The 18388-nt window shown below is 36.9% G+C and overlaps 3 protein-coding genes across 5 annotated transcripts in view; 1 reads left to right on the top strand and 2 right to left on the bottom strand.

Annotated features, from left to right (window-relative positions):
• Positions 1-18388, bottom strand: part of melk (maternal embryonic leucine zipper kinase) — a 153651-nt gene that overhangs the window by 123805 nt on the left and 11458 nt on the right. The gene's annotated exons all lie outside the window — the stretch shown is intronic.
• LOC103035206 (thymosin beta-b) overlaps positions 1-18388 on the bottom strand; it is a 133152-nt gene that overhangs the window by 99166 nt on the left and 15598 nt on the right. The window lies entirely within an intron of this gene.
• LOC103027789 (uncharacterized) lies at positions 8046-18135 on the top strand. Of its 2 annotated transcripts, none has more exons than XM_049472440.1 (3): positions 8046-8123; positions 11902-11956; positions 14736-18135. In XM_049472440.1, exons 2-3 carry the CDS (start codon positions 11946-11948, stop codon positions 16366-16368), a joined length of 1644 nt encoding a protein of 547 aa, XP_049328397.1. In that variant the 5' UTR covers positions 8046-8123; positions 11902-11945; the 3' UTR covers positions 16369-18135. The 2 variants fall into 2 exon arrangements, with proteins under 2 accessions (XP_049328397.1, XP_049328396.1); XM_049472439.1 differs by lacking the exon at positions 8046-8123 and adding an exon at positions 9860-9937.

Raw genomic sequence — 18388 nt, forward strand, 5'->3', positions numbered from 1 at the left:
TAGAAGTCACGTAGCCATGTGGGTCAGCCAGGCCTCTTCATGTATCAGTTATACTTTTAAAATTTACAGAGTTCTCTGTGTCTCTGTGTCTTTTTCTAGTTATGATGATGAAAGTATAAATGTGCTGTATGTAAATGCTGCAGTAGAGAGTGCAGTAACATCATCTATTTCAGCAATGCTTTACTACAGACAAAGGATTTGGAAATTGTCATTTTATTTCCAATGCTACTTTCCAGCTATGAGCTGTTAACCAATGAATTGTTTGCTAGAAATCCCATCAAAAAAAAAAATATATATACATATATTATGATTTTTTTCAGGGTTTTTATTACAGTATAATTTGGGCTTTCTTAAACGACATTGCAGTTAATTGCAAAATTTTGTATACTTTTTTTGTACCATTTCTAGTGTAAATAGCAACAATAAAGGGAAAAAAAGGGGTTTCTAAAACTTTTGATCTGTAATTTTAGTGTAATGATGTACTGTTCTCGCCATCAGTACATGGTTTTAGCTTGTCTTTTAGAATGTCTTTGAATCTTCTGTACCTTTCTCTCCATTACTCTGATATGTAAACTGAGGGAATCTGGGAATCAGGCTAGACTATGATAAGCATTAATCTTTGTTTGTTATTCTATTCTATATGGCTTTTTAATGTCTCTGTAAGTTAACATCTCTAATAAACCCAACTTTCTCCTCAAACACGACTCAGTCTGTCTCAATTATTTCCAAGTTTAAAGTATTAGACATTATATACATTAAATATCACAATATCTCAATTAATTGCTTTTATGGCCCAAAATGTTCATTGTCCAGCTCTTTGTATGTTCAGTATTTGATGCTGAGTCATATCTTTGTCCCAGTGCTTCTTCTAGGGAACAGAAAAACATTGATACTACAGTGTCTGACTTTGCTGGAATTCCTGCCATTTATGCACTAGATATCTCCCCCAAATAAATCATAGACTAAGAGACACATCTGTTATGAAGAACACTCTTAAATTTCTATTACTGTATTACTTTTTTTAGGGCGTTACTAAGTACTAACTTTGTTTTTTAAACAGGACAGTATATAAGTATAAGTATATAAGTATATTTAGATGTATACTATGAAAAAAAGTGCGCATTACGATTTGTTCAGTATTTTGTGTTGCATTTTTGTTTAGCTTCAGAAGCCAAATTAGAGATTTTTAAACAATGCCTTGTGAAAATAAAACTGTGTTAAATGAAGTGCTATGTGTCACTTAGCACAGGCAAGAAATGGTAAGGATTCACTGTTTGATAAAAGTAGACTACTGGCTAATTTGGATCATTGGAATCACGTGGTTTCCAATATGGTTTAAGAAGGTGAGGTTCTATTGCTTGTTGTCAGGCTTGCTCAGGGCTGGAGTGGGCCCCTTTTTCAGCCCGGGAGTTTCATGCCCAAATTCAGCCCATTTTTTCCATGGAGCAGGAATTTGAATAAATAAAACAGCAGCTAGATCTTACAATGCCTTTTTATTGCATATAAGTACAAGTATATGTTGGTAAGTTAACAGAACACCCTTCACTTAAACATGTTTCATTTAAATTTAAATCAGATAAAGATTTAAAAGGTAAAAAAAATACTTTTATGAATTAATATTACCTAGAAGTAGTGCTGGGCGATATGGGAAAAATCTTTTTTTATTTTTTTATCACAATAACAATATATATCATGATATACCACATTTATATAAATAAATTATAAATAAAATAAATTAAACAAACACGAAAATGAGGGTATTCAATCTAATTTCAGTTCGTTTTAGTTTTTTCTTTTAATCACCGTTTTTATTAGTTTCAGTTAAGGAGAAGTTTCATCAACAATAAAACTTGGTTACTTAGCTATATGGTGATTATCATGCAATAGCTTTATATAAAATTAAAATAGTATTAAAAACAGATGACATCACAGACTATTTCCTGGAGCCCGACCGGCTGAGGAAAGTGAGGCGCTCATCCGCGCGTTTAAAGATGTGCAGGTGGATTAATAGGTGCGCGGCTCGCGGGGATCTGGCGCTAATTCTACTGCTTTGGGTCACTGCGTGACGTTCAGTCTCTCAGCCTGCCAGTCAGACTGCAGTGTCAGCATATAAATCAGGTGCGTTTTCGTACAGGACAAACCATTCAAACATGCGGATGAGTCTCAGCACCCGACTAAAAAAATCACACAGTGTCTGTCTGGCTTAAAATAATTAGATACAGCTATTAAATTAATAAATCAACATTCATTTAAAAGACCAGGGAGACGTTCTGTATGCTAACAAGCTAGAAGCTAATAAGCTAATAACAACATTTAATAAAAATAGAAAGATAGACATAAAATAGGAAAATAACCAACTAAACTAAGCTCAAAGTGTAGTCTAACGAATTCTAAAAGATCAAAACGAGCTGTAGCTTAAAGACAGAATATAAAGCTTTACCAGATTCAAAATTATGAATTCTAAATCTAATAAACAAGGCATATTTCGCCCTAAATGTTTATTTCCTGAAAGGACATACAGCTAAATAGGCTAGATACTGAAAAGCAGAGATTCTAGGCTTTAAAATGGCATATTGGGTGTACATAATTATTCATAAACACAGCAAGATATTAACTATGACATATTTCTGTCCCGCCGGCGGGCCAGGGCGTGTTAAGAGGTTAATGATGTGTATTGGGCTCTACAAAATAAACTACGCTAAATCGACATTGCAAACGTTGCCCAATAGCTGACGATTCAAGATTATTTCCATATCTCTGTTTACCGGTTGCAGCTGGAGTCTGTCCTCTGGAAAACAAGCTTGTTAATTTTGCACATTTGGCAGCTTCTTCTTGCATCTTCTTTTTTTTTTTTTTATCTGGCCTTTTCGTCTCCGCCTGGCCTCTTTTTACCCTCCATCACAGTCGACTGACGCTTCGTGCTATTCTGTTGCTGTATTCAATTTTATCGCTTCAGAAAAGACCACTCGTGGACGCAACCAACTCAAACATTTGGGAGAGAATTCCCTCAGACGGTTAAACACATCTAATCTACTGCGAAGTAGGGGCTGTGTTGTCAGACGAATAGAGAATGCATACGTAGGAAATGAATGCAAGAATAAGATTAGATAATTGACGGGTAAATTATTGTTTTCCGTCCAACCGGCCCAAACTCGAGCCGGCCCATCGGGAATCCTATATTCAGGTGATCAGCCACACCTTCAGTGAAAAGTTAGAGTAATGGGTAACGGAGAGTGAGTGTATATATATATATACAGTGAGTCCAAGAAGTATTTGATCCCTTGCTGATTTTCTTCGTTGGCCCACTAATAAAGACATGATCATTCTATACTTTTAATGGTAGATGTATTCTTACATGGAGAGACAGAATATTAAAAAGAAAATCCAGAAAATAAATCTAAGGAATATATATTTATTGATTTGTATTTCATGGAGTGAAATAAGTATTTGATCCCTTAGTATTCATTAGCAGTTCTGGCTTTTACAGACCAGTTAGACACTCCCAATCAACTTGTTACCTGACCTGAAGCCACCTGTTCTCACTAATCACTTGTGTGAAAAACACCTGTCCACAGAATCAGACAGATCACACAGATTTCAAGTCTCCAACATGGGTAAAACCAAAGAGCTGTCACAGGACCTCAGATTCAGAATTGTTGACCTTCACAAAGCTGGAATGGGCTACAAAAAGATTAGTAAGGTGTTGGATGTGAAAGTAACAACTATTGGTGCAATTATCAGAAAGTTTAAAGAGTATAACATGACAATCAACAGACCTCGGCCCGGTGCTCCAAAGAAGATTTCGCCTCGTGGGGTGGCAATGATGCTGAGAACGGTCAGAAATCGTCCTGCAACCACTCGGCAGGAGTTAGCAAATGACCTGAAGGCAGCTGGGACCACAGTTTGCAAGGAAACAATTGGCAACACTTTGCGCAACAATGGATTCACAGTGCCCGAAAGGTACCCCTGCAGAAGAGAGCACATGTGGAGGCGCGCCTCAAGTATGCCAATGATCATTTGAAAGATGAACCAAGTTATTGGGAGAAGGTTTTGTGGTCAGACGAGACCAAAATTGAATTTTTTGGCCACAACTCCACCCGCCATGTGTGGAGGAAGAAAAATGCTGCCTATGACCCCAAGAACACTGTGCCCACCGTCAAGCATGGAGGTGGAAGCATAATGTTTTGGGGGTGTTTCTCTGCCAAGGGTACAGGGCTACTTCACCGCATCACTGGGAAGATGGACGGAGCCATGTACCGCACAATCCTGAGGGACAACCTCCTCCCCTCTGCCAGGGATCTGAAAATAGGCCGTGGTTGGGTCTTCCAACATGATAACGACCCTAAACATACAGCAAAGGCAACAAAGGATTGGCTCAAGAAAAATCACATTAAGGTCATGGAGTGGCCCAGCCAGTCGCCAGACCTCAATCCGATCGAAAATCTATGGAGGGAGCTGAAGGTCAGAGTTGCCAAGCGACAGCCCACCAACCTTCATGATTTAGAGAGGATCTGCAAAGAAGAGTGGGCCAAAATTCCCCCTGGTGTGTGTGCTAAACTTGTGGTTAACTACAACAAACGTCTCACAGCTGTGCTTGCAAACAAAGGCTTTGCCACTAAGTATTGAGTGTGTTTGGCAAGAGGGATCAAATACTTATTTTCCTCATTGAAATACAAATTAATTAAAATATATTCTTTAAAATTATATTCTGGATTTTTGTCTTGATATTCTGTCTCTCCATGTTAGAATATATCTACCATTAAAAGTGCAGAAGGATAGTGTCTTTATTAGTGGGCAAACAAAGAAAATCAGCAAGGGATCAAATACTTCTTGGACTCACTGTATGTGTGTGTATATATATGTGTGTGTGTGTATATATATATATACATACATATAGGCTTCATAACACAGAAGCAGCAAGTAATGTATTTTCTGCTTATGCCACATGAAGTTTATGAATCAAATGAAACTTTACATAATGTGTGAATGTTGAGTGTCATATTTAAAACACTTTGCATACTATGACATGATATTTATGTCAGCATTGCAAAGAGGACATGGTTATTATATGCATGGAAATATGCTCCTCTGAGCTCAAACTAGAAGTTTTCCGAGGCGCCCGCGACCAACGCTCGCGAGAACTGCGACCTGCTTTCCGACCTTTAGTTCTAACAGTTCTACAAGGACTACTGGTTTATTCTTTACAAACTAACATACAGACACTCTGGCAAAAGCTGGAAAGAGACCGAATATGTCTGTAAAAGCCAGAAAACGAGAAAGAGAAACTAATCGGCCTGAAACATTTATTATTACACTCTGCAACTGTAGGGGAAGCCCACGAGCAAAAAAATCTCAAACCTACCCAGTGGGGCTTTCAGTAAAGAAAAAAGCAAGCTTCTCCAGGTGTCTCCAATTTTGTAGCCTGTATATACATGAATTTGCATTATATGATTATTTTATATATTTTTATTATTTTATATTTTATAAATAATATTATATATTATTTTTTTTAACTACAATGATTTAAATATATAATAGAAAATGTGAAATAAAAAGTCATACTTTTAGTTCATGAACGATACAATGAGGTATGTTTAATATTTTCCCTGTAGTTACTGTTTTCATTATGCAGGTTCTTGGAGGTTTCTTTTTGTCTGACAGACATGTGACAGAAAAGAGACAGAGCATCTGTTATATCATCTCATTTCAGTCCCAGCACTGAACACCAGAGGTCTTCATTTTTAAATGTTGAGCTGTAAGCATATTAACTCAGTAAATCATGGTTCAAGCCTGCTGGACTTTAGACTTGTTATATTCATTCAAGAATTGCCTCCTTTTTCTGTCAGTTTGTGAAGCATTGCTACTGAAAAAAATTCAATGTTTTTCTGTGATTTCTTTTTTTTTATGATACACTGCAGACGGGTTCCAGTGACAAATATCACATTTACTTTGCATTCATTATTATTATTATTATTATTATTATTATTATTATTATTATTATTATTATTATTATTATTATTATTATCATATTATTATTATTATTTTTTGGTCACTTGAAGTCAGCAATGTAGATTATTAGAAATGAAACCAAAAGTCAGGCAGGTAACAAACATCATGGTTTTCAAGCAATTCAAGCTAAAACATTCAATGAACATTTGTCCTTGGACTATTGTTCAAATAATAATATTTTTTACTTTAATTAACTTTTTCTTACCTTTTTAATCTCTTTATTAAACATGTTCTTTTGTTACTGTGATTTTAAGATGTATTTAAGATAAACAAGCTGTGTTCTTATTCAAAATGCACCCAGGATTTGAAGCACTACTATACAAACTGTTGTATAAGTGGGTGGGGCTAAATTACAGTGAGCTAAGAGATTTGTTAATAAGTTTAAAATAAGTAATTTTAAAGTAGGATCTTAATGTTCATGTTTGAAAAAGTAAACTAATAAGGAAACTGTATATTTTAAAACTTCAACTTCTTTACATGTAAAATTAGTTGTCAGTTTGTCTGTTGTTATGTAAAATTAGTTGTTATTAGTTGTCCGTCCGTCAAAAATTTGTTGTTATATAAAATTAGTTGTCTGTCCGTCTGTCTATCTAATATAAAATGTGCTACAACTCCAGAAGAAAACGTCTGGATGATGGACAGTTGGAAATCTAATATTTACCATGTTCTAGCACTCACATATAAGCAGCTCATATAATACTGCTTATTTTTAGTAGAAATTAAACCAATCTTTTTTAGTTTAACAGTAAAACTTTACATTTAAGTAAAACCTATAGAAGCAAAATGAACCTAGCTGAATAAACACGAGTGAAAGCATTACTGTTTAACAATACTGAACGTTTTATGAGTTTAGCTTAACAGCAGTGACTCATGGAGAAAACTAAAGCCTGAGAAACCTGTAAGGCCACATTTATGTAAACTTCTACATGCTTCAGATTTTTCTTCGGCGTCTTGTGACCCCCTTCCCTATGTAGGTGCACCTGGTACAAAAAATACCTTTTCTGTATGTTTTACTTTCTGTTTGATTTTTTTTTGTAGTTTTTGAATCAGTGCTTAAACTAGAAACAATTGTTGCTATCATTATTTATATACTGACCCTTTATTAACTTCCCCAACCAGAAATTCAAATCAGACAGTTTGTTACTCAGGAGTACTGTTAGAGAAAGGAAAGGGTACAGGTTAGCTTCAACACTTGTACAGTATATTTTAGTTTTCGAAAAAACGAGGACACTGGGGTCACGTGAGTGTTCGCCATGATTATGCTACTGTCATGATTTTAATCCTTTTGCTGTGTCTCCAAGATTTGAACATGTTGCAGCCAAGTGTATATTTGATACATACAGTATTTCACCAAAGAATGCACACCCATCTTATATCTATATTATACTGTGCAGCTTTGGTGAATTCTATACCCAAGAGGTACAATTTGGCTGTTTTCTCATAGGAGCATACACTTTGGTTGCCAGTGGTTTAGACATTAATGGCTGTGTGTTGAGTTATTTTGAGGGCACTGCAAATTTACACTGTTATACAAGCTGCACACTGACTACTTAACATTGTATCAAACTGTGCATATCTTTAGTGGTTTTTCATGAAAAGATAAAATAAATTATTTACATAAATGTGAGGGGTTGTGCTGACTTTCCTGAGATATATACACATCTGTATACATATCTTCGGTTAAAGAGAATTAGAATAAGTAGATTTATAGGTACTACCACACATACACTGCATAGAAATATGTTTGGTATGTAGCTTTGATTAAATAGATACGTTAATAGATAAGTTAAATTGTTAAATAATTTATTTTATTTACAACCCTCACTCTAATCTAGCAGTGACACTGAGGTGTTTAAAAACTCCAGCAGCACTGCTGTGTCTGATACACTCATTTGTACCCGCACAACACACACACTAACACACTTGTTTGGAAATACCCTGATCTTTTTATAGCAACCAAAACAAGAAAAGCAGGAAATGAACATTTACCTGCTAGGCCACACCCAGCTGGGATGAAGCCCAAGCAAGGTGAAACCACTGCTGCTGTTCTGCCTCCAGGATCACATGATTGTTTGGTTTAGTGTTGTTTATTTGCCAGACAGGAAAACACACAGGTAGGTTTATATTCTGTCAAATTATATTGAATAATATTATGTAAAAATTGTATTATATGGAAATACATTCATTCTTACTAGAACTTTTTAATCTTGCATTCTCTACCGTTAAAACATTATTCTTGACAGTATAAAACATTTTTATACTGTTGTTTTGAACTGAGTGTAATTTTAGATTTCACTATCGCTAGTAATTGGTTTCTAAGTTGATTTGGTAAAATTACTAATTTATCTTAATATTATCATTTTTTATTTTGTAATTATTACAACCAGACAGACAGTTTTCTTGATTTGGGGTAAGTTTGCAGAAAGCATCTATAGCAAACATCACATATATTTCCTTTTACTGTGTGAGGGGAAAAAATCTCAAGATCAGTTCTTGAAGGGGACACCAAAGGTGGTGATCACGCCATAGGGTGATTCACCCTAATGTTGGACACCTGAGTCCATCGTTATAAATGCTGTAAATTACCCCAATTAGGGACACCTAGGAGTCTGCCTTAGGTTAAATCACTTGAATGTGGGACACCTGTGAGTCTGCCATAGGTTAAATCACTTCAATGGGGGACACATAGGGGACTGTCATAGAGTAAATCACCCCAATGTTGGGCACCTAGGAATCTGGTATAGGGTAAAACACCCCAATGTTGAACACCTAGGGGACTGTTGTAGGGTAAATCACCTTAATGTGGGAAACCTTGGGGTCTGGCGTAGGGTAAAACATCCCAATGTTGGGCACCTAGGAATCTGGCTTAAGATAAATAACCCCAGTGTTTGACACCTAGAGTCTGCAACAAGGTAAAACACCCCAATGTTGAACATACGGGGACTGTCGTAGGGTAAATCATCTTAATGTGGAAAACCAAGGAGTCTGCCGTAGGGTAAAACACCCCAGTGTTGAATACTTAGGGGATGGTCGTAGAGTAAATCACCCTAACTTAAAAGCAGGAGAAGAATCTGCTCTATAGCTAAGTGTGAAAAAATGCTCCTTTTCCTTTAAATGACTTACATGTTTTATAAGGTTTACTGGAATAGCCAGCCCTTACCGTAACTGCACATCTCCTCTACACATTCTATTCATTCTTTAAATGCTGTGAGGCAGGTCTGAACTAGTTTATAGTTGCCATCTGCACTATTTACTGTTGTCATACATGCTGCTCTAATACATATACATATACACAATATTATTGTTTGGTAGCATTGTATATTAATTATTGCTTATTTACTGTCATGTGTGTTTAATGTACCACTGTCATGTAATGTACTGCACGTTGAGTCCTGTGTAATGCGCTGCTGCTGTTGAATGTTGGCTTAAAGAAAAATTCAGTTGTTTCATCTCTGTGGCCAAATCTTGGGGTCTCCCAATGATAACAAAAAACACTTAAACCAATGGTTCCTCATCGTGGTCCAGAAATATCTATTTCCTTACATGTTTTTGTGATTCATTGTCTATTGTGTCTATTGTATAGATACGTTAATAGATAAGTTAAATTGTTAAATAATTTATTTTATTTACAACCCTCACTCTAATCTAGCAGTGACACTGAGGTGTTTAAAAACTCCAGCAGCACTGCTGTGTCTGATACACTCATTTGTACCCGCACAACACACACACTAACACACTTGTTTGGAAATACCCTGATCTTTTTATAGCAACCAAAACAAGAAAAGCAGGAAATGAACATTTACCTGCTAGGCCACACCCAGCTGGGATGAAGCCCAAGCAAGGTGAAACCACTGCTGCTGTTCTGCCTCCAGGATCACATGATTGTTTGGTTTAGTGTTGTTTATTTGCCAGACAGGAAAACACACAGGTAGGTTTATATTCTGTCAAATTATATTGAATAATATTATGTAAAAATTGTATTATATGGAAATACATTCATTCTTACTAGAACTTTTTAATCTTGCATTCTCTACCGTTAAAACATTATTCTTGACAGTATAAAACATTTTTATACTGTTGTTTTGAACTGAGTGTAATTTTAGATTTCACTATCGCTAGTAATTGGTTTCTAAGTTGATTTGGTAAAATTACTAATTTATCTTAATATTATCATTTTTTATTTTGTAATTATTACAACCAGACAGACAGTTTTCTTGATTTGGGGTAAGTTTGCAGAAAGCATCTATAGCAAACATCACATATATTTCCTTTTACTGTGTGAGGGGAAAAAATCTCAAGATCAGTTCTTGAAGGGGACACCAAAGGTGGTGATCACGCCATAGGGTGATTCACCCTAATGTTGGACACCTGAGTCCATCGTTATAAATGCTGTAAATTACCCCAATTAGGGACACCTAGGAGTCTGCCTTAGGTTAAATCACTTGAATGTGGGACACCTGTGAGTCTGCCATAGGTTAAATCACTTCAATGGGGGACACATAGGGGACTGTCATAGAGTAAATCACCCCAATGTTGGGCACCTAGGAATCTGGTATAGGGTAAAACACCCCAATGTTGAACACCTAGGGGACTGTTGTAGGGTAAATCACCTTAATGTGGGAAACCTTGGGGTCTGGCGTAGGGTAAAACATCCCAATGTTGGGCACCTAGGAATCTGGCTTAAGATAAATAACCCCAGTGTTTGACACCTAGAGTCTGCAACAAGGTAAAACACCCCAATGTTGAACATACGGGGACTGTCGTAGGGTAAATCATCTTAATGTGGAAAACCAAGGAGTCTGCCGTAGGGTAAAACACCCCAGTGTTGAATACTTAGGGGATGGTCGTAGAGTAAATCACCCTAACTTAAAAGCAGGAGAAGAATCTGCTCTATAGCTAAGTGTGAAAAAATGCTCCTTTTCCTTTAAATGACTTACATGTTTTATAAGGTTTACTGGAATAGCCAGCCCTTACCGTAACTGCACATCTCCTCTACACATTCTATTCATTCTTTAAATGCTGTGAGGCAGGTCTGAACTAGTTTATAGTTGCCATCTGCACTATTTACTGTTGTCATACATGCTGCTCTAATACATATACATATACACAATATTATTGTTTGGTAGCATTGTATATTAATTATTGCTTATTTACTGTCATGTGTGTTTAATGTACCACTGTCATGTAATGTACTGCACGTTGAGTCCTGTGTAATGCGCTGCTGCTGTTGAATGTTGGCTTAAAGAAAAATTCAGTTGTTTCATCTCTGTGGCCAAATCTTGGGGTCTCCCAATGATAACAAAAAACACTTAAACCAATGGTTCCTCATCGTGGTCCAGAAATATCTATTTCCTTACATGTTTTTGTGATTCATTGTCTATTGCCCTTCCTTAAACTTAGGAAGGGTTTGTTAATCAGCTGATGAGCTGAATCAGGTGTGTTAGAAGTAGGGTACAAAATGAAACATGTAGTTTCATTGAAACTGATTTAGAAAGAGATTTTGTTTTACAGCTTTACATGGACAAGTCAATAAGACATTGGCATTTGACTTACAACTAGTAAGTTCAGATATTTTAGCTTAATAAACTGGTGCATGAGAGTGTGGACTGGAGGCAGGTTGTACACCTAAACCTAATCCTGAATGTACTTCTACCCACAACCTAAAGATAACCCTCAGCATAACAATAACCACAGCCCTCTTGAGAATAAGGTTCAATAGTAAAGAATGTAGGGATCTGTAGTTAATCTATTGGAGACGCTCAAAATGAAGTACAGCATGAGAATGGACTGTTTTACTCAAAATGGTCTGAATAAATTTATGTACATCCTAAACCATTTAATCTTACAAATGTTACTGTTTTCCTGACCTTACAATTTTACTTCATTAAGCAGGTCACTGAGTGGTGTCCATCTTGTGTGATTTGGGCTCCATCAACATGTCTGGCAGGTGAGTGTACAGTGTACATACAGCATATATCATCTTCAATGTGTCAGATTGGTACATTAGTTACTAATTGTCAAATGTGGTCTAACATATCTATTTTAAAACATATTCACTCTAGGTTATATAATTCTATTCTGTGCATTTTACTAGAAACACTGTGTGCACCCTGCTGATGTTTTCTTTTGTTGATGGACATGTTGTGCATTCTGCTCATTGCTTTTCTTCTCACCACAATTGTTCAGAGCAGTTACCAAAAAATACTGTAGCCTTTCTGTTAGCTCCAACAAGTCTAACCATTTCTGTCTGCAGAACTGCTTAACTACAGAAACTACAAAACGGCTTAAGCACTGGATGTGTTTTCTCTATTACATTATTCTGACTAATTCGATTCCGTTTTTTGGGGTCATGATTCGATTCAGAAACGGTTTTCGATTCTAGAATGATTTGTCAATTCAAATGGCCTATACATTTCGTTTTAATTATGTGAGAAGACAAAAAAATTGACAATTTAAACAATGTAAACAAATAGAACATTTATTTTAAACAATAAACTTAGATTGCTTACTGTATTAAATCTTTTTCAACATAGTGACAGTGCCACAATAATGAATGGCTAATTTCTAGCATGGTTGACTAATCCTGAATTCATTTCTAAAAGGAAGACATTGTTAAAACTGGAAAAGTCTCAGAAATGTAGCACAGCCACAAGGTCAAGAGTGGAACGTTAGATAGGCTATAATTATGTAACAAGCAGAGAAGATACTAAATACACTAGATTTTAGCATCTAGCATAACACCCGTTGCCTAATTGGGAGAGGCAGGCGCACAGGGCTTTTTAACTGTACCGCAGAGCTTACCTACTGTCGCACGGAGCTTTTTAACAGTTAAAGAGCTCCACAGGACAGTTAAAAAGCTCAGCGTGACAGTAGCTTCACCCAAAAAACACGATTTTTTTGAAAATGAGAATCGATTCTGAATCGTTCAATGTACGAATCTCGATTCAAGCTCCAATCGATTTTTTCCTGCACCCCTAAGAGACTCTTCTGCAAAATATTTGATAGGAACTATTTCAACAGGCAGGGAAATTAGATTAGATTAGTCTTGATACATTTGAAAGGAGCTAGAGCTAGACATAAGTCATGCTGCATTGTTCAAAAGATCAAATTTCATGATCAAAGTCACTTGAAAGAGTGAAAAATGTGGAATCACACAATTCCCCCAAAGCTCAAGCAGCTGCTACAACCCCAATCTGAAAACTAATGTGTAAGAAAGTTACTGAAATGTGAATGTAATCTGTGATTACATGGTGCTTAAAAAAGGACCAATTAGACCAATTAGTTACCAGCAACAAATCTAAATGCAAGAGTCTGTCATGGTATGGGATTGTCAGTGCAATTCTGAATTATTAACATTAATACAGAACAAAATACATGGAGTTTTCCAACTCGGTTACAACCTCAAACACACCTCCAAGAAGACAGAAGGTTAAGCTGTTGGACTTGCCAAGTATGTCTCCAGACCTAAACCCAATCGAGCACCTGTTGGGCATCCACAAGTGAAAGATGGAGAAGCACAAGGTGTCTAACATCCACCAGCTGTGGAGTATCATCATTCAGCAGTTGAGGAGAATTCTAGTTGGTGAAACCAATGCCCAAGAGGAATAATTGTGAAGAATCGAAGTGTCCTAACGTCTTGCCATCTATTTGGACATTTATGGTTGTGTGTTGACATATTAAGAAAACAAGTAAACCTTTATATCTATACCATTATATCTACGTTATATTCACTCTAATATCCAGTGTTTTAACACACGCTCATATTTAATGTTAGGGTACAATGTACTGCATGTACTACACTGTAAACCCATATGTTGTTTGAACTCAAATGATTTGAGTCTGTGTTACATAAAATTGGATATTTCTAAACAATACCCAACTATTTTGAGTTAGTTGAACATTTGTAGGCACAAATACTGTACTATTCAAATTGAGATCTTTGAGTTTGTAACAACATATAATAACTGAGTTTAGTCTGTTTCCATTGGCAGTTTCTTTTTCATTGGCTCCTGTTACAATCTATCTGCATACTGGGTGTGTCCAACAGTTTCTGACTAACACTCACCATCAGTGTGTAGTAGTGATTCCCCCTGGGCTACCTTACAAATAAATCAAGTTTTCCTTTAGTTGTGATAACTTGATGTTTTAATTTATGCAAACTCAAGTTTTTATTCCCTATTATTAAAAAAAAAAATTGAGCAAACCGGCTGCCTTAAAAAGCTTAAGTAAACTCAACTTATCCGGTCTTACAATATAAAGAGTTAAAAAAAAGTTAAAAGTTCCCCTTCAGTTGTCATAACTTGATGTTTTAAGTTATGCTAAGTTTTCATGACCCATTACTTAATTTTTTTAAGGCAACTGGTTTCCTCAATTTTTTAAAGTAAACTCAATTGATGCAGTCTTACAGTATAACAAAAATAAAAAAAGTTAAATCAACTTTTGCTTTAGTTGTAATAACTTGATGTTTTAAGTTATGCTAACTCAAGTTTTCATTACCCATTACTTAACTTTTTTAAGGCAACCGGTTTCCTCAATTTTTTTTAAGTAAATTCAACTTATCAGAGCTTACAGTGTATAAACACATTATACATGGTTTGAATTGACTTTCTCTACTGCATTTTAATGATAAGATTTTTTAATAACAAATAACTATACCAACTATAAACTAGTTACCTCAGTTAGGGGCATGTGCAAACAATTATAAATTCTTCCCTTTTCTTTTGCAGGCTACAATCCCTGGTAAATGATTTAACTGAGAAAAGTCATGAACTCAGCTCTGGTCCACCAGCACTGCGGCGTCTACACACACAAAAATTTACTCTAGATGAGTGTGACAAAATCAGAAGGTGGACATTTGGACAGAAACATCCTACCAAACTAAACAAAACGATCCTGCTAGTGGGAGAAACTGGAACAGGCAAGACCACTCTGATCAACACCATGTCCAATTACTATCTGGGGGTGAAGTTTGAGGATAATGTGTGGTTTGAGATCACAGAAGAACAAAAGACAGGTCAAACTGAATCTAAAACATCTGAGATCACTGTGTATGAGATCTTCTCTGAACAGAAATCCTTCTCTCTCTCCATCATCGACACTCCAGGATATGGAGACACCAGGGGAATGGAAAAGGACATGGAAATCCCGACAAATCTGTATAAACTGTTTCTACATGACACTGGAGTGAAGAGTCTGGATGCTGTGTGTCTTGTGTTGAAAGCATCTCAGAACAGAATCTCAGAGAGACAGCGTTACATCTTTGATGCAATTCTCTCCTTATTTGGTAAAGACATAGGAGAGAATGTAGTCCTTTTTATTACATACTCAGATGGAGGTCCACCTAAAGATGTTCTGGAAGCTGTTGAGAAAGAAAAGATCCCCTCCTGCCGCGACGCTGAGAACGAACCTGTTCACTTCCTATTCAACAACCGTCAGCCTGAGAAACACACAGCCAAATATCAGCGTGTGTTCAAATCATCTTGGGAAATGGGAGAAAGCAGTCTGGAGGAGTTTTTTGAATTCCTGAAATCACAGCAGAGTAAAAGCTTAACTCTGACTCTCAGCGTTCTGAAGGAGCGCATGCAGCTTGAGGCCTGTGTTCAGAGTTTGAAGGAACACATTAAGTTCACTGAGCAAAAATTGATTGAACTGACTATGATTCAGCTAGCGCTGCAAATGTACAAAGAAAAGATTATGATGGATGAAAATTTTCCTTTCTCTATCAAGAAAGTTTACAAAAAGAAGGTGCCCATCACTCGAGGCTTATGGTTCAATCGCAAAGTGACAGCCTGCAGCGAGTGTCAGGAGAACTGCCATCTCTATTGCATCATGATTGCCAATAGTGCCAGGAGCTGTGAGGTAATGAAGAAAGATTACTGCACCGCGTGTGGGTGTTACACCTCCAAACATGTCAGAGAGGGCAAGAAATACAAAACTTTTGAAAAAAACGAAACAGTCACATTTGCAGACCTGAAGAGGACGTTGCATACTGAAAAAAAAAATGTTACATATGACAGCGAGAAATACCAACATGTGGTCACAAAGCACCAAGAAAAGCTGAGCAAGAAAGAAGAAATGACCAACGTGGAAAGAAGCCTGAAAGTGCTCCTGGATGAGAATGAAAAACAACAGAGGAACTCAGTGAAAAATGCCTGCCAGGCAATCATCAAACTGTGTGACTGTGCACTAAAACCAGACTCCGCCTTCACCCTTCGACATCTAGACTTCTTGATTCCCCGACTTGAAAAAGCTGGAGAATTGGAGTCCGCTCAGAGGCTGAAGGGCATACAGAAACATCTGCCCCAGGAATCATCCTACTCTGTGCTGGGTTATTTCAGCAGGCTGAAAGTTAATAAGTAAAAAAAAAACCTAAAAAAGAAAAAACTGTTCACGTTTAATATACATGATAATTTCTTTAATTTTTCAATATATATCAAAGTAACCTAATGCTTTGTGTGCCAGCACATGCAAAAGTGATGCCCAACCACTAGGGGCACTGGTTGGCTTCCAGTGTATTGAAACTACTGTGTTTATAGGCCATGAAAGTACAGCATCAATAGTTGGTAGAGCTTAGATTCTCTGCCCGAACCCGACCTGACCCGAGGCCCGACCAGAAATCGGGTCGAGATTTCCCACCACATTCCTCGGGCAGGGTCGGGTCGGGCTCCAGAAAATAGTCTGAGATGTAGGCATCTGTTTTTTAATTATATTTGTATTTTTAAATAAAATAACGAAAATAACGAAAACTGAAAGTGAAACTAAACTATTTTATTTATAAGCTGTTATCACTCCCGCGGTTGTACAGCAGGGGGTGTTGCGCCGATTCTGTCCGCAAAGCGGGAGTCGGATTCAGTAGCGGATTCGGCACCTCGCGGTCCGCGGTGTTGTAAGCGCTGGCGCTAGCCACAAAATCCGACAGAAAACACAGAGAAAGCTGCAGAATTATGTATGGGACTAGAATATGAGCACGAGGAGATAAAAGAGAACCTTTACCTGTGAGCAGCTCACATCAGAACACGCAAATCCTCCGCGTTTGACCTGCAGCACTGTGTTTAGCTGTTCTTAAAAATCATTTTAATTAAATAATAGTTCTATGCTTCTATGTTACAGTGTTATTAGCTTAATTCTGATCATATTTCGCTCATTCAAACAGCCCGAAAACAACCAGTTTATGGGACGGGTCGGCTCGGGCTCATAATGACAGTTTATGGTTCGGGTCGGGTCAGGCTCGGGCAGAACATGCATGGGCTCGGGCTGGGTCGGGTTGGATTTTTTGGGCCCGATCTAACCTCTAATAGTTGGACTCTGAGTTGGGCTCTGAGTGATTAAGCAGACTAAGCCGCTGCCACTACGATCCAGGGATCGTGGGTTCAAATCCCAGGCATTGCCCTTTGCCATCAGCAGCCGGAGTCTGAGAGAGCACAACGGGACATGTTCTCTCTGGATGGGTAGATGGCACTCTCTCCTCACATTACTCCCAATGTAATGTCGTCAGCACAGGCATCTGTTAGCTGATGTATCAGAGCTGGGTCGCAGCACTTGCCTCTGAATGTGCTATGATGCTACCAGGTAAAGTTATATCAACGGCAATTGAAAAAGAAGAGGAGGTATTTAAAGGGATGTAAAAGGATCTCAGAACAATATGACATTAGCCATTCCATTGTCCGGAAGATTATTTACAATAAAACAAACGGTGACTCTTCAGCCCAAGCTGATATCAAGGTACTATCAGAAGAGACCAAACAAATTATTTTTTGGGAGGTGTGAAAAAGGAAACTCTTAGTATAAAATAATAAACAAAGTCAGCCAGAAAACATATAGACAAAGAGCGGAATTCTGGAACTTCGTATAAACTCATGGTATACAAACTGTGTATTCTTCCCCTGTATAAGGGAAAACAATTTTTATCTCAAATTATCTCTGTATTTCCCTCACATTATTTTGTAACCTTTTGTATGCTAGGGGAAATTAATGAATGAAAACCTTGAATTTTACTGCTGTTTAATTTAAAGATTTAACCATCAGAAGGCGACATACTAACAGCTTATATGAGGTGTGAAAGCACTGTATCTTTTTCATTATTTTGACCATGTCTCACTTTCTGCAAATAAATGCTCTGAATAACAATATTTGTATTTGAAAGTTGGGAGAAATGTTGTCAGTATTTCATAAAATAAAACACATATTTATTTTACTCAATCATATACCCAAAATAATAAAATAAAAACATGATTATTTTATAGTGGTCTCTTATTTTTTTCTGTAACTTTTTAACTGTGTAATTGTGGATGTTTAAACTCCTGCTCATTGCAGAAGAAATACTACATTACTACAAGTTGTAAAATTAAATTGAAAGCTTTGCATTGATGTATTTATTATA

The sequence above is a fragment of the Astyanax mexicanus genome, chromosome 25 (assembly GCF_023375975.1).
Source record: "Astyanax mexicanus isolate ESR-SI-001 chromosome 25, AstMex3_surface, whole genome shotgun sequence".
NCBI classification, from domain to species: Eukaryota; Metazoa; Chordata; class Actinopteri; order Characiformes; family Acestrorhamphidae; genus Astyanax; species Astyanax mexicanus.